General features: G+C 35.4%; 3 protein-coding genes across 3 annotated transcripts; 1 reads left to right on the top strand and 2 right to left on the bottom strand.

Annotated features, from left to right (window-relative positions):
• Nucleotides 1–431: 431 nt before the first annotated feature.
• On the bottom strand, nt 432–5,406 carry LOC123882131 (D-aminoacyl-tRNA deacylase-like). The gene is made up of 9 exons (XM_045930940.1): nt 4,908–5,406; nt 4,646–4,829; nt 3,393–3,535; nt 3,086–3,149; nt 2,659–2,711; nt 2,438–2,493; nt 1,736–1,810; nt 1,135–1,311; nt 432–913 (listed from the first exon to the last, which is right to left on the bottom strand). Exons 1-9 carry the CDS (start codon nt 5,190–5,192, stop codon nt 826–828), a joined length of 1,125 nt encoding a protein of 374 aa, XP_045786896.1. The 5' UTR covers nt 5,193–5,406; the 3' UTR covers nt 432–825.
• Nucleotides 5,407–6,794: 1,388 nt separating this feature from the next.
• On the top strand, nt 6,795–11,761 carry LOC123882133 (translin-associated protein X). The gene is made up of 8 exons (XM_045930941.1): nt 6,795–6,919; nt 7,007–7,140; nt 9,896–9,975; nt 10,315–10,456; nt 10,538–10,687; nt 11,034–11,235; nt 11,348–11,449; nt 11,549–11,761. Exons 1-7 carry the CDS (start codon nt 6,841–6,843, stop codon nt 11,446–11,448), a joined length of 888 nt encoding a protein of 295 aa, XP_045786897.1. The 5' UTR covers nt 6,795–6,840; the 3' UTR covers nt 11,449; nt 11,549–11,761.
• Nucleotides 11,690–13,527, bottom strand: LOC123882129 (cytosolic sulfotransferase 12-like). Its single transcript, XM_045930936.1, has one exon. The coding sequence runs from the start codon at nt 13,307–13,309 to the stop codon at nt 12,305–12,307; it is 1,005 nt and encodes a 334-aa protein (XP_045786892.1). The 5' UTR covers nt 13,310–13,527; the 3' UTR covers nt 11,690–12,304.
• Between the last annotated feature and the right edge of the window lie 489 nt (nt 13,528–14,016).

The following is a 14,016-nucleotide window of genomic DNA, read 5'->3' as shown; positions in this document are numbered from 1 at the left end:
CTTATGCATAAGGCTTAGATTAGGATTTGAAAAACACATAGAGGATGGTGTTTGAGAAACTCATGGGGCGCCAAAAGAAACTTCCTATACTCTCTGCCACTTGCAAACCACCAAAGTCTTAAAATGAGAGAATTGAACTGGCTATCCTTGACCCAAAATATTGAATAATGCCTTGAAGAATCGTAAACAAGCTTCACCTAATTCACAAATACACACAATAACAGAAAAACAAAAACAATTCCCCCTGAACCAGAAGCAACTAGAACAAATTAAACAATAAACAACTGCATCTCGACAGCCGAAAACACTCTCGGCTAGCTTTCTGGATAAAAAATAAAAATGAAACAAGTAAGATTGGATTGCTCCACAAATAGGATGGTTCATCTTTTCAAACTAATTGTAATATAATGAACTCAGTACTCAGTAGCAGATTTATGGCCAAGGAAGTAACTATATTTTATTGTATATCTTTGACTCAAATATTTCCATGGTAAATAAATTCATGTTAAATGTTAATCTTTCATACATTTCTTATCAATCTAGAGCACAATTCTCCAAATAAATACATAGGAACTTAACTTATACGCTAACCTTCTACAGCGCCTGAAAATTATTTCTAATCGAGAGAAATACAAAATCACTTTTTCTAATTTTAAACCAACACAAACTGACTTCTTCTTTTCTTAAAAATCTCTAAAAAATAATCTTGAAGTTACTTCATATCAAAATCACTTTTATTGCTAGTCTGGTCTACAAGAAGGTTCAGCCTGACTTTGTCTGCAATCATGACTCTTTGTGTTCACAATAACATCCTCTTATCAATACTCAATAGAAGTTATTTGCTTTTCCAATTTTAATATTCTGCGCCGCGAGGAATCCTGTGATGGCATTCTTCTGCCAGCTCTTGAAACTCCTGCAATAAATTTTAGAATAAACGCGAGCGAAAATTAAAAGCATCATTATCTGTTTCAAATCGTACGTCCGACAAAAAAAAAATCAAACTTGTTTCATGCCTTGCAGATGATTTTTTATGAATTGTTTAGAAATCAACGATGAAATAGCATTTAATTAATGCTTTGCAATTGCACTCATACAAACAACTGATTTCCGATGGATAATGCACATTATGCTTACTTTTGGTCAAGATGTGCAATAATTTCACCACCAGGAAAAGCAGATTTAGTGGCCTCATATGCGGCTTTTATAGACTGTTTCCAAGTTCCTCCAATCTCCGCATTTGTTTCTCCTTTTGGATCTTCCATTGGCACGGAATATCCAGAAAGTAGGTGACCAACCCAAACATCATCTTTCCTAGATTGCAAAAGCAAAGAAAATATTTTCATAGATAACAAGGTTTAAAAATCAATTTGACGATCATTAAAATTTAGCGCAATATCACTTTCTGGAAGTGTAGTAGAAGATTATTCACCAAGAATCGAGATGCATAATGAAATGAGTATGCAATTTATACCCTTTCATTATTATACTATCATTAGGGTTGATAATGGAATTCAAGCACACATCAAGTAAATGGATATTGCGGGTAAGCTCAAATAATTGAAATATTAGAAATCGAACACATTCATGTACCTTGTTGAGAATGAATAGTTGAGTAAAGTAAAAGGGGTTTTCAAAATAACTCAGAAGTTATGAGGTTGAGACTTGAAAACATTTCTAACCTCTAATTGCATAATCAGAAAATTCAATTATTAATCCATTGAAATTGACTACTTACAATACTACATCCATATGACGAGGCACGTAATGTCCACCACCTATCCCAAGAAGGACTTTTTTCTTATTATTCTCCCTGTGATAGTGTCAGAAAAAGAATCAGGTTAGGAACTTTCACCAAATGTCGAAAGAAACTCTAATACATAAACGAAACAAACCTAGATATTTGTCATGTTTGAATAAACAGCTTAATTAAGCGTTTAACATATAAGTGCTTATGTATAACCTATTTATTTAGCAAAAGCTAACATAAAATCAAACTGTTTTTATACAAACAATAAACTGTTTTCATAAGCTATCATGGAGAACTTATGGAAATAAACTGAAAACAGCTTATGTACATGTCATAGGCTGTTTCCATAAGCTCTCATTAGCGATCTCAAAAGTGTTTTCGTCGGTAGATAAGCTCAAATAAGTCAATCCAAACAGCCCTATTTTCTCCAACTAGTCCATAATTATGCAATCGCAACATGAAAATGATATAAAAGTGAGTGGAAGGGAAAATATAGTCCATCAAGGCCAAATTTTAAAATCAAGGGACCAGATGGTAAATACATTGTATCTCTTAAAATTTGAAACAGATGGAGTGGAATGCTATTCGTCGAGACATGTGAAAGATGTGAAAGCCTCTATATAAATACCAAACACCAAACGAGTATATGCTAACTAACATCGCTAAATTTTCTTAGCATAATCATTTTACCTGCTCCAATTTCCCACATCAGTGCCTCCCCCAAGTCCAAGTCCTTCCCAAACTAACTGTAAGACTCCAAAAAATATCATTTCAGTAAACAAAATAAATTATAGTATGTTACTAGCCGGTTCCCATGCAAAGCATTTAGCTTTTGTAAAAGAATGTATCCATACAGGGAAATACTACATATTGATGCAAAGGTTATGCAAAAGTATAAAAATTCACTCGACCTGAGCCATAACTTGTGCAGCATCTTGTCTCTTCCAATAGTCTTCAGTGCTACCTATACCAGAACAGAAATCCAGTTGTTATACTGAGCTCAACTTGTAGTTAACTATTAAATGCTTCTTTTGTAACTGAAGAATACAACTTAGCAGCCACAGATTAACTCAAAATAATGTGGCTTATCTATGTGAAAGAGGAAATAATATCTACAAGAAAAACTCAATAAATATGTACATGGATGAAAGCAGAAAGGAGTGAATTGAAAAGGAGTTTGATCAACAAAATAAAGACTAAATTAATCTGAAAAACTAAATAATAGAGACTTTAAGCCATTTTCATAATATCTATTTGAAGACAATATAGTACGCAATACGCTTAGAATACAGGACCTATCAATCTAAAATATATCTAGGAAGAAGGAAAAGCACTCACCAATCTCCAAAAACATGGTTGGTTTATTTGTCAACGGTCCATGATGAGTGGCCTCCAGAGTAATCTAAATTGAGGAAACACGTAAATTTTTTGCAACAAGTGCTTTTCAAAATTCAAAACACTTATTCAATATAGAATATAACATTAGGGCACTATCTTCCTCCAATGGGAATCCATCCATGTTTTGAAGAAATATTGAAAAAGCAAGAAGGAAAGACAACCATCACACTAGTAACAATCAAAAAGAAAGAAACGAAAACCAGCTTAAATTGCAATTAAGATTTAAAATATAAGAAAAGAAATACACCTCGAATTCAGGGACTAGATTATGAGCCTCGGCAATTTTTTTCAGAAGTCGAATCCAAGGACCAATCCTAGGATTTGGAAGTGCTGCCCATCCAGGTTTCCCACCTTGAGGTGGAACATCACCTTCCCGCAAATGCGGAACTCCTGAAAAGTTCAAACATACAAGGTTTTAAGAAACTATCTTTGACCATAATTTGGGTTGTGACATCAAGAGTTCTGGTACCCTAACTAAGGTCTCACCCGCTTCATTTAACTGCGATTTAAAACTCTTCGCACACACAACTCACCCAACAAATCATTACGTAACTAATGGTGTAGACTTGAGACCTCGGAGTGTGCTCCTCCATAGGTCTCAAGTTCGAATCCTCCACTAGTGGACGGTGGGATGGGATTGGTCGTCCTAGCTTGGGCCGAATACCAAGTTACCAAAGAAAAGAAACTCTTCACCCAACAAATCATTACCAAACATACTCTTTTCAATTCAAAAGAGCAGACCCAGCAAATTTTTAAAATGATTAAGCATATGTTTGTTTTCACGGTATAGCCGCACGTTTGGCCGAAGCTGCAATTCCCAGCTTCTATATAATCACGGTAATATGTCATTGGGACGTGGAAATTGTCCACCCACCGCCAAACCAAACAGGCTATAAATATGTTTTTAGCACCTATAAAATTATAAATTTTTGTATTCATTCTACCCACATTTTAGTCCCCAAAAATAAAATTAAAATATGTATGCTTTTAGTCGGTCTTTAGGGACTAAAAACATGCAGTTTTATAATTTGTAGAAACAAAAAAGTGTGTACATAAACTAAGTGTGTGTTTGTGTTTACGGTAGGGAGGAGATTGAAAAGTTATTCTAGACACATAAAATTGATTTGACATGTTTGGTTAATGCCAATTGAAATTGATTTTGTCTTGAGAATTAATTCTAACTTAAAACTAAGTGTATGTTTGGTATCACGGTAGGATTGCCAAAATCACGGCGGCCCCACCGTAATTTTCCAAAAGATACGGAGTGTAGCTTCTGCACAATCACGGTTGATCACCCTGATTCTCGTGTATCCACAGTAATACCAAACATAGGCTAAGACTAGTAGCATTTAACTCCAAACGCAATCGTTACACTCAAATTTATTGTTCAACTCACTTTTACATAAATGTATCCAAAGATAAATCATTTCACATTCAACTTACAAAATCAATTTTCAGAACCAAACATGGACTAAAACATATTGAATGAGAAGAAATTACCAATAGGGTGAACAGTGAGAGCATGTTTATTAGAAGCAGCAGTATGTTTACTCAAGAAGATAACTTCATCAACAACTTCTCCAGTAACCTCTTCCCATCTTGTATCCAAATAATCTTCAACCACTATACTCTTTCCATGAAGCAACACTCTCAACCCTTCATTCACAAAACTCTTCATATCATCCTAAATTCAACAACAAAATAAACATTTAATAAATAAATTGAGAAAAATGAATGAAAAAAGGGGGTTTTTGGTTTGAACCTGGAAATGGGGTCCAGGCTGCCAGCCTGGCATGGATAAAAGAGCATTGGCTGGGTTGATTGAAGCTGGGTCGGATGTTGTTGCAACCAGAAGAGACACCATTGGATGATGATGACGACGATGATGATGATTGGTTGAAAAGGTGGTTTTTGATGATCGGATTTTGAGGCGGCAGTGGTTTAGGTGAAAAAGGGGGTGGCGGGAGTACTTAATTGGACAGGAACGAAAGATTTTGAAAAGGAGCAAAGCTGCACTCCATGTACAACAAGTAGTATTGTCTTTCATCACGCTTCTTAATTTTTTTCATCAAGGTTATTAATACAAACATTTTTTTATAAATTTTATCGGATAACTAATGTATTTAGTCCATAATAAATGAAGATGAGATATATCAGTTATTTAATGAATCTAAAAATTGAAAAATTGTTTATAATTAAGGGTGGATGAGGTATATTTTTGTTGAAATAATTTAGTCATTAAACTCAAAGCATGGAAAAGTGGAGAATTTGGACTTGGAACTTCGGCCTTTTCTATTCGAGAGTCTAGAGAAGTTTGGGGAAACATCGCGTCAAATGTTTCAGGACTACAAGAGAGGAATACTTCACATCTCTTCACCCAAAATCATAAGACATGGTTAATGAGTCACTCTTCTTATAAATCCAACATTTTTTTTCATACATAATCGATGTTGGACTTTTTTTTTTTGACAATAACAAAATGATTTTCATTCATTCAAATTGATAGATTACATCAAATACAACCACATAATCAACATCGCTAAAAACATAAAGGATGAATCTGCGAACAAAAATCACAACATCCGAGTTAATAGCATACAAATTACAACGGCAAAATGCCTACAACAAATAATATGATAAAGTTAAAGTCACTGAAGTATCTATGCCTCCGGATCTGCAGTGTTGAAGCTCAAATCATTGGTTGAATCTGTAATTGGCTGAAGCCGATCTTTTCAATAGAAATCAAATGAACACCGCAACAATACGGGACAACAAAAACGTCGCACAAGACGACGAACAACACAACGCCGCACTTAGACGGCGAAATCACAAAAAAGAAAACACAAAAGAAAAACTTGATCAATGTGAAGATCACTTATTTAAATAAAAAAGAAACGAAAAACAATTATGAGGGGTGATTTTGGGTCAAAAATTGACCCTAAAACCACCCCTCCTTGGTAGATCAAGAAAAAAAAAAAACTAGGTTAAAGTGGGGGTGGCGGCTATGAAGAAAAGGAGAAGAAAAGTTTTTTAATCGATGTTGGACTTAACCACCACAATTCTTACATTAAGCGGTTCTAGTCTCCCAATCGCAATTGCGGAGATCAAACTGTAATCCTTCATACCAAATTTAACATTAATTATCACTAAAGCAGTTAACGATCAATGAAACCCAACATTTCCAATAATGAGCTAACAACATTTATTTTATATTATTTATATAAATTACTTTTTTTTAGTAAATCACGGCCATAACTTTATAAACATTTTTAAATAAGTTTATGACTTTATGAATATTGAGTGATTGAAATTCCAATATATATTTTTATTTTGGTTTTCACCGTTTAATCTGATTCGAAAGTCAGTTTTGTGTGGTTCCAGTCCGCTTCTGATCGGAATTGTGCGGGGATCGAATCGTGATCCTTTCATCAAGTTTAACGTCAATTACCACTGAACCAACTGACGCACGATTGGTAAAATTCCAATGAAATTTTAGTTTCCAAAGAATTGTTTTTTGAAAAAGTTTTCAAAGAAATTTTAGAAAACTAAAATTTAAAGTTTGTATATTTATCGAGAATAAAAAGAAATTTTCCATAAAAAAAAGAAAGAAAGAATATTTAGCCTTTTTTAAAAAAATAAAACAAAAAATTAGGCCTTTAGGACTTAGGTGTGTGACCTTTTGAAGGACATATCAAATGTTGCGTTCCTTTTCATCTTCACTTCACAGACTCTCTCTTTTCATGGCATCCGAAAAACCTCAACGTCTTCATCAAAGTAACTCTCTCTCTCTCTCTCTCTCTCTCTCTCATTTGGTTACATCAATACTTTCATTTTAATTTTCCGATTTTGGGTTTTCAACAGTTACAGGAACCAACTTCCAGAACACAACAAAGAGGCCGAAAACAATGGCCACTGCTACTGCTACTGCTACTACTGCCACAGATTCCGCCATGAAAGAACCTTTTACCAAATATACTGAATATCTCAATAACCTTGTAATGTTTCTCATTTTTCAATTTTTATAGCTTTCTAAAATTCATTGCATGAATGTGATTTCAGAGTTCATTGTGGAAAAGAATGAAGAAATTAGCTCTTGGGTTATTGTTTTAATGTCTTAAGATTTGATTTTTATTAGCTTTTATTTATTTATTTATTTGGGGTGTGAGAGTGGTGAGGTTTTGTGAAAATGTTATTCTCATTTAGGTTTCTTGTTATTAGCTACGAATCTATTGACATTTAGGGTATGTTTGGATCGACTTATTTTAATATATCTCCTGACATAACTACTTGTAAGGCTATCTGGGAGAACTTATGAAATTAGCTTACGACATGTTTTATGAAGCTAGACACCGACGCACCGACACCCCGATAATAATGTGAGAAAATGACATTGTTCAATGTGTCGGTGTTGTGTTAGTGACAGACAACAACACATGTTTGACACAGGGATACACCTCATTTGAGGAGTGTCCGTGCTTCATAGAACATGTTATGTTCGTAAGCCATTTTCATAAGATCAGCTTATCAAAACAGCTTATAACTTATATAGAAATGATTTCTTAGAAATGAGTATTGGGCCTAACTCAACCTTACAAAACCAGCTTGTAAAGTGAGGATTGCATCCTCTATATAAACTCTTCTCAAGAGTCCTATCTATCCGATGTGGGACTAAATCCCACCGAGTGTTGGCCGCTAACACACCCCCTCACGCTTCAGCCTGGCCCAATGGGCCTGAAGCGTGAACGACGTTGGAAGCCCAACGATAGACCCGATAGGCTCTGATACCATGTCACGAATATCGAGGCCTAACTCATCCTTACAAAACCAGCTTGTAAGGTGATGATTGCCTCTAGTTTATAAACACTTAGTCAGGCCATCTCTCAACCGATGTGAGACTTCTTAACACACCCCCTCGCGTCCAGCGCTATTGGGCTTGGTACGCGGATATAAATGGTAGGTGACCCGATATCGGGTGGCCCAACGGATCTTGGAGAGGCTCTGATACCATCTTAAAATTGAGTATTGGGCCTAACTCAACCTTACAAAACCAGCTTGTAAAGTGAGGATTGCATCCTCTTTATAAACTCTTCTCAAGAGTCCTATCTATCCGATGTGGGACTAAATCCCACCGAGTGTTGGCCGCTAACACACCCCCTCACGCTTCAGCCCGGCCCAATGGGCCTGAAGCGTGAACGACGTTGGAAGCCCAACGATAGACCCGATAGGCTCTGATACCATGTCACGAATATCGAGGCCTAACTCATCCTTACAAAACCGGCTTGTAAGGTGAGGATTGCCTCTAGTTTATAAACACTTAGTCAGGCCATCTCTCAACCGATGTGGGACTTCTTAACATGATTTAATTTTATTTGATCTTTTATTGTAAAAATAGCTTATGCATAAGTGTTTATCATAATAAGAGCTTATGCTACAACAGGGCCTTATTGCTTTTAGTTCCCTGTTTCAACTGTACCCATTTCAATGTTCCATAATATTGAAGTCAATACATACATCTAGTTCATTCTGTTTGGAGGGAAAGAAGAGGGAAGGTCACTTTTCTTTTAGTATTAGATTAGATTAGATTATAATTATAAAATATTTTAAAAAATCGAATATGGGAGGGTTTCACATCTGAGGTCGGTGGCCTTCTTGAAATGCTTGTTGTTTGGGGCGATGGAGATAGTGGTGAGGAGTACTATTGAAAAGAGAAAAGACCTAAAAAAAATTATAAGGGCATCCCTCATCTTACAAAACCGGCTTCCAACGTGAGGGGCGTCTGTTTTAGAAAACTCTTTTCTGGTCTTATCTCTTTTCAATATGGAACTTGGGGTTTCCCCGATAAGTACTCTTATGTCTGGCGAGCATAGGGGTACTTGCAAGAAATACTCTGACGCTTAAGTTAGAAGCTACTTTAGCAGGGTAAAAGTTATACATAGATGATTAGACAGACCTTTTCCTTTGTAATGTCCAGATATGCTGATGTTTGTGTCACATGCATGGCGCGATGAGATATTCCCCTGGTAGTTTGTTAGAATCGACTGAAATCCTAACAGAGGAAGGATCTGGAACCCATTAGAGAAAGATCTAGGTCCTCTTGACTCTGGAGGTGTAACTCGGAGGCATGATGTCCATTTTGACATGCCTTTGGGTTGTTGATTAGTGTAACTTGAAGAAATTGAAAGTTGTTAACTGCTGATTAGTGTATTTGGAATAGGAATATTGAGATCTTAAACCTTTTGGTTGTATAATATGTTTGTTCCTTCTCTCAGCTTTTCTCTGTTTGTGTGTTACTAAAGGACTAGTATAATTAAGTGGAACTGTGGAAGGTTTTATCTGAGTGAATCTCCCTCTCCCCTCAAATTTTCTGTTATGTATTGGTATACTTTATGAGAGTAGTGGGCATGCAGCAAAGTTAAAACTCTTACGGAGAGTTTGCCGCCCATTTGGGTCCCACAAGGTTCGAGGGATTAGTCTTTGCAGTTGCGTGCAGAGCATACATGGTTTACGCCCTAAAAAAAAGTTTTTAAAACAGAATAATTTGGAACACACTGAATACTGCCTCTTCACATAAAAAACTTGATTCACCATAATATTTATAAACTGATTTTATAATAATTTGAATGTTTTGAAGTATATGGATTCTGTGTTAGCTATGAATATTCTGTATAGTCATTCACTTTACAATATTGCTGCATACCATTCAATGTTATTAGCTGTTATTTTGAGACTTTTGTAAACCTGTATTTGTAGAATGATAAACGAGAAAGAGTGGTCAAAGCAAGTCGTGATATAACAATGAATAGCAAAAAGGTCATATTTCAAGTGCACAGGTTACCTATCGCTTTTACATCTCTCTCTTCATGCTCGTGTTTGTGTTGGATTTATAACTGCTTCTGTGCTTCATGTGCTATCTTGGATCAGCTGAATCACTTATAAATTATACTTTTAATGGTCTTTGCTTTAATTAGTTTGTCTCCCATGCTTTATTTGTTCTTTGATATCTATTCTTTCTCCCACGTTCATGATTTATACTTCATCCTCTCCGTCCCCCTTTTAAATATGAAAATAAAATGAGTAAGAAGACCTTTCTATCTTATTGTTACATGTGGTCTTTATTCTTTATCTTCTTGGTCTTACCGGCATACGATATTCTGATTTTGTTTAACAAGGATGAGTAAATACAATAAAGTGGAAGTACTTGAGAAAGCAGAAAAGGATTTAGCAGCTGTGACAAATCAGTACGTGTCTCGGCTAGTCAAAGAATTGCAGGGAACTGATTTTTGGAAGCTAAGACGAGCCTACTCACCTGGGGTACTTCCAGTTACTTCCTCGCTTCATGGTTTGAGAACAAATACTTTTATCTGTTTCTGATACTTTCTTGGGTGTTTGCAGATACAGGAGTATGTCGAAGCAGCTACATTCTGCAGTTTCTGTAAAAGTGGAACTCTTTTGAAGCTCGATGAGATAAATAACACATTGTTACCACTTAGTGATCCTTCTCTTCAGCCTCTGCAGATAAACATCCTTGACTATCTATTAGGGGTGAATTTCTTTCCCACTTTTATTGTTATCTAAGTGATCTATTCATGTTGGTGATTAATAGATATAATGAAGCACTGACATGGACACTGGAAACAATACTGACATGGACACAAGTAATAATTTGAGAAAATATAATAAATTAATAATTGAATGTAACCACATGGGTCGGTGCCGTGTCAGTGTCTGCCACTGACACATGTTGGACATTGGACACATCTTCAAACTTAATTGTCGGTGCTACACAAGATATACTAACATTTTAAGAAGTGCCGCTTAAATGGATTCTTTAGTGCTTGATTTGTTGTGATGATCTCTGCAATTCAAGGTTCTCAATATTCATATACAGCTTGCAGATTTAACCGGAGAGCTGATGCGTTTGGCTATTGGTAGGATATCAGACGGTGAACTTGAATTTGCTGAGAAAATATGCAGCTTTGCGCGTGATATATATAGGGAGCTTACACTCGTCGTGCCACATATGGATGACAGTTCTGATATGAAAACAAAGATGGATGTCATGCTCCAAAGTGTCATGAAAATAGAGAATGGTAATGTATTGACTTTCAAATTTCTGTTTTCAAGACTAACTTTTTTTCTTTCTAAAATTGATACCTCAATAATTTTTGCACAAAATCTTGATAATACTTGTTGTCTATGTAGCTTGCTTTAGTGTTCATGTGAGGGGGTCAGAGTATATTCCACTTTTGGGATCAAACGATCCAAGTTCATTCTTAGTAGGTGTTCCAGATATTGAACTATAAGGTATTTCATTATTCTCATTTCTCACTTTAACTTTACTTTAGGACACTATTTACTATTTGTTCCTTTCAAATGACAAAGACATTTCCTTATCTTTTACAGGTTATCTATTGGAAACAAAATGAAATCTAAGTAGATGAGTGATATTTACAATGGTTCTTAGCGAAAATGACATGTATGGTTGTTATTTTGTTTTAAACTCTGAGCATTTCACTTAATGTTGTTGAGCTTTGTCTAAGTCTTCTTTGAGATTCAAGAAACTTTGACATAAAAATCGAATTATGCTACAATATGAATATTTTGTTTTTTTATTCAGACGATGATGTAGGTGTCCACGCCTTCTTTTAACATGTAGATGGTTTTAACCGGAAAAACCATGAATTAGCCATATCTAGAATGGGGACCGCTTTTACAAGTGGATCATGAATGATAACCATTAGGTGTATGTTTGCTTCCGCGGTACATTGGGAAAACCACAGTGATGCAGAAGTTTGGTTCTCTGTAGCTTTTGCATTTTCATGGTGAAATTTGGTTTGCAAAAGCAGTTTCAAATACATGCTAGAAGAATTTCATTCTTGCCGACTCATTAGATCTTATAGTTGATTGCCTACATCAAATCATTCCCATCTTTGTTATAAGACTCGAGGAATTGAGTACCTAAATAGTAAGGTTATCATTTATGAATGAGCGATTTGTACATACGAGACTCACTTAGCACCCAAATGGTGACACTAATAACCATTTTATAAGTTGAACGAGATTTGTAATCCGTCTATTGAGGTTACAAAGTCATTCTTTTATCATTGATATGACACCACATAGACTGATTCCTAGATTTGAAACAAACACCTCAAAAATCTAAAAATTCAATCCATGTTTACCTAATTTCTCTTCAACGATAGTGTTTAGTTGCTCAACCATTTCTACCGTGAGAAGATTTTTCCAATCTCCAACTTGGCCACGACGAAAATAATCTTTGTTTTCAACACCGAACCCCACTTTTCCAGTCTTATTAACCTCCAAGTTACTCAGCTTCTCAAAACTACTCAAATTTACTATAGCATCAACCACACCCTCAGATTCTTCTTCTTTGGAGAATGGATATCCCAAAAACTCAGCAAGTTTTTTCAAATAAAAATTAGGCTTCACTTTCATTTCTTCATATTTCAAAAACATTACCTTCCCTGGCTTTTCCAAGCTTTCCTTCCAATATTCTAATACATGCTCCCAAAAGGGTCCAAACAAACACACCCCTCTACAAAATTTCTCAAACGACTCTTCTAATGGAAGTGGTTCGCTACATTGTGGTCTTACCTTGTTTGAGAAATGCCAAAGTGAAGCAAATGTGTCTTTAGGATCTCTACAAAGATACACCACCTTACAACTTGACTCTTTGATAGAATTTGGCAACAAAACATAAGGAATGTGTGTGGAGAAGAGTCTTGGAAGGGATAATGTTTTGAGATCAGGAACAAAATCTTTGTCATAGTAAATGTCAACCTCCAAGAAGGGAACAAGAACATGAGGATTGGTAGTGAGCAAAGGATGGTTGTTATGAATATTTGGATATTTGTTGCGGTTTAGCAAAGCAAAAGTCAATGCTTTAAGCCAAGTGGTACCTGATTTGGGAGTGGTAACTAAGAGTATATCTGTATCAAGGGCTTGGAAGTGCTTTTGACATGATAAAGTTGCTTGGAGAAACATTGTGGAAATCCAAAATCCTTGATATTGGTGGAAGTTGGTACTAATCCAACCTTTTTCTAATGGTAAAGTGGGTATCAACTCCTTGCATTCTTGGCTTAAGTCATCTTCTTGCAAGTATTTTGGCACAAGAGAGCTTTCATGATCACTTAATTTTGCCATTGTGTAGGTGGGTTATAGTTAAGTCTTAATATGAAAGGATAGATAGATCTATAGATCTGTTTAATTAATCTTGGTTGGTTAAGGAACACGTAGCTTGAAGTTGATTCATGTCTAATTTGTATATAGAGTAATTTATATTGTACTAGCTACCTCGGTCTCATCGACTTTTTTTTATCTCACTCTTTGTATTTTCAATTATATTAATTTTACTTTTTGGTTACAAATATGGTTTTAAATTTTACATATTTTTCTACGATCAACAAAAACTATTATTATGACACAATTAAAATAAGAAACCAAAAGTTCATACCCTAATTATTATTTTTTTGGAAAATCTATGGGAGAGCTATGCTCCTTCAAAACTTTTCGTGTTCTATTCACAGCTTCTTCTTGGGAGGCTTCCGATGAGATTGAATCTTGCCAACAGGGGGAGTGTTGGGGGAATGGGTGGATCCTAGTTGTGTGCACTGTTTCCATGTTTTCTCTCTTGGTCTCCGTGTATCTTTTATATCACTAAATATTCCAATTTTGCCCTTGATAAAAACTTCGGTTCGCAGAAACCGAAGTTTTTTCTAGTTCAAATTCAAGGAAAATTCGGTTAACAGAAACCGAAAATTTTTTTCAAGGCAAAAAAAATTCGATTCGTAGCAACCGAAATTTTTATTGAAGGGCAAAAAAGTAAAATCCAAAGGGAAAAAAACCATGAG

This window comes from Trifolium pratense, linkage group LG4, assembly GCF_020283565.1.
Source record: "Trifolium pratense cultivar HEN17-A07 linkage group LG4, ARS_RC_1.1, whole genome shotgun sequence".
Classification (NCBI taxonomy): domain Eukaryota; kingdom Viridiplantae; phylum Streptophyta; class Magnoliopsida; order Fabales; family Fabaceae; genus Trifolium; species Trifolium pratense.
This window is presented reverse-complemented; position numbering and strand designations above follow the sequence as displayed.

Bases quoted from the DNA above. Each gene is read 5' to 3' on its own strand.
- LOC123882131 (XM_045930940.1), bottom strand. From the start codon at position 5,192: ATGAAAGACAATACTACTTGTTGTACATGGAGTGCAGCTTTGCTCCTT. The intron at 4,830-4,907 runs GTTCAAACCAAA...TGTTGAATTTAG, and splicing joins AGCCTGGACCCCATTTCCAG to GATGATATGAAGAGTTTTGT. The intron at 2,494-2,658 runs GTCGAGTGAATT...GGAGTCTTACAG, and splicing joins CTGCACAAGTTATGGCTCAG to TTAGTTTGGGAAGGACTTGG.
- LOC123882133 (XM_045930941.1), top strand. From the start codon at position 6,841: ATGTTGCGTTCCTTTTCATCTTCACTTCACAGACTCTCTCTTTTCATG. The intron at 9,976-10,314 runs GTTACCTATCGC...TTGTTTAACAAG, and splicing joins GTCATATTTCAAGTGCACAG to GATGAGTAAATACAATAAAG. The intron at 11,236-11,347 runs GTAATGTATTGA...TTGTCTATGTAG, and splicing joins TGTCATGAAAATAGAGAATG to CTTGCTTTAGTGTTCATGTG.
- LOC123882129 (XM_045930936.1), bottom strand. From the start codon at position 13,309: ATGGCAAAATTAAGTGATCATGAAAGCTCTCTTGTGCCAAAATACTTG.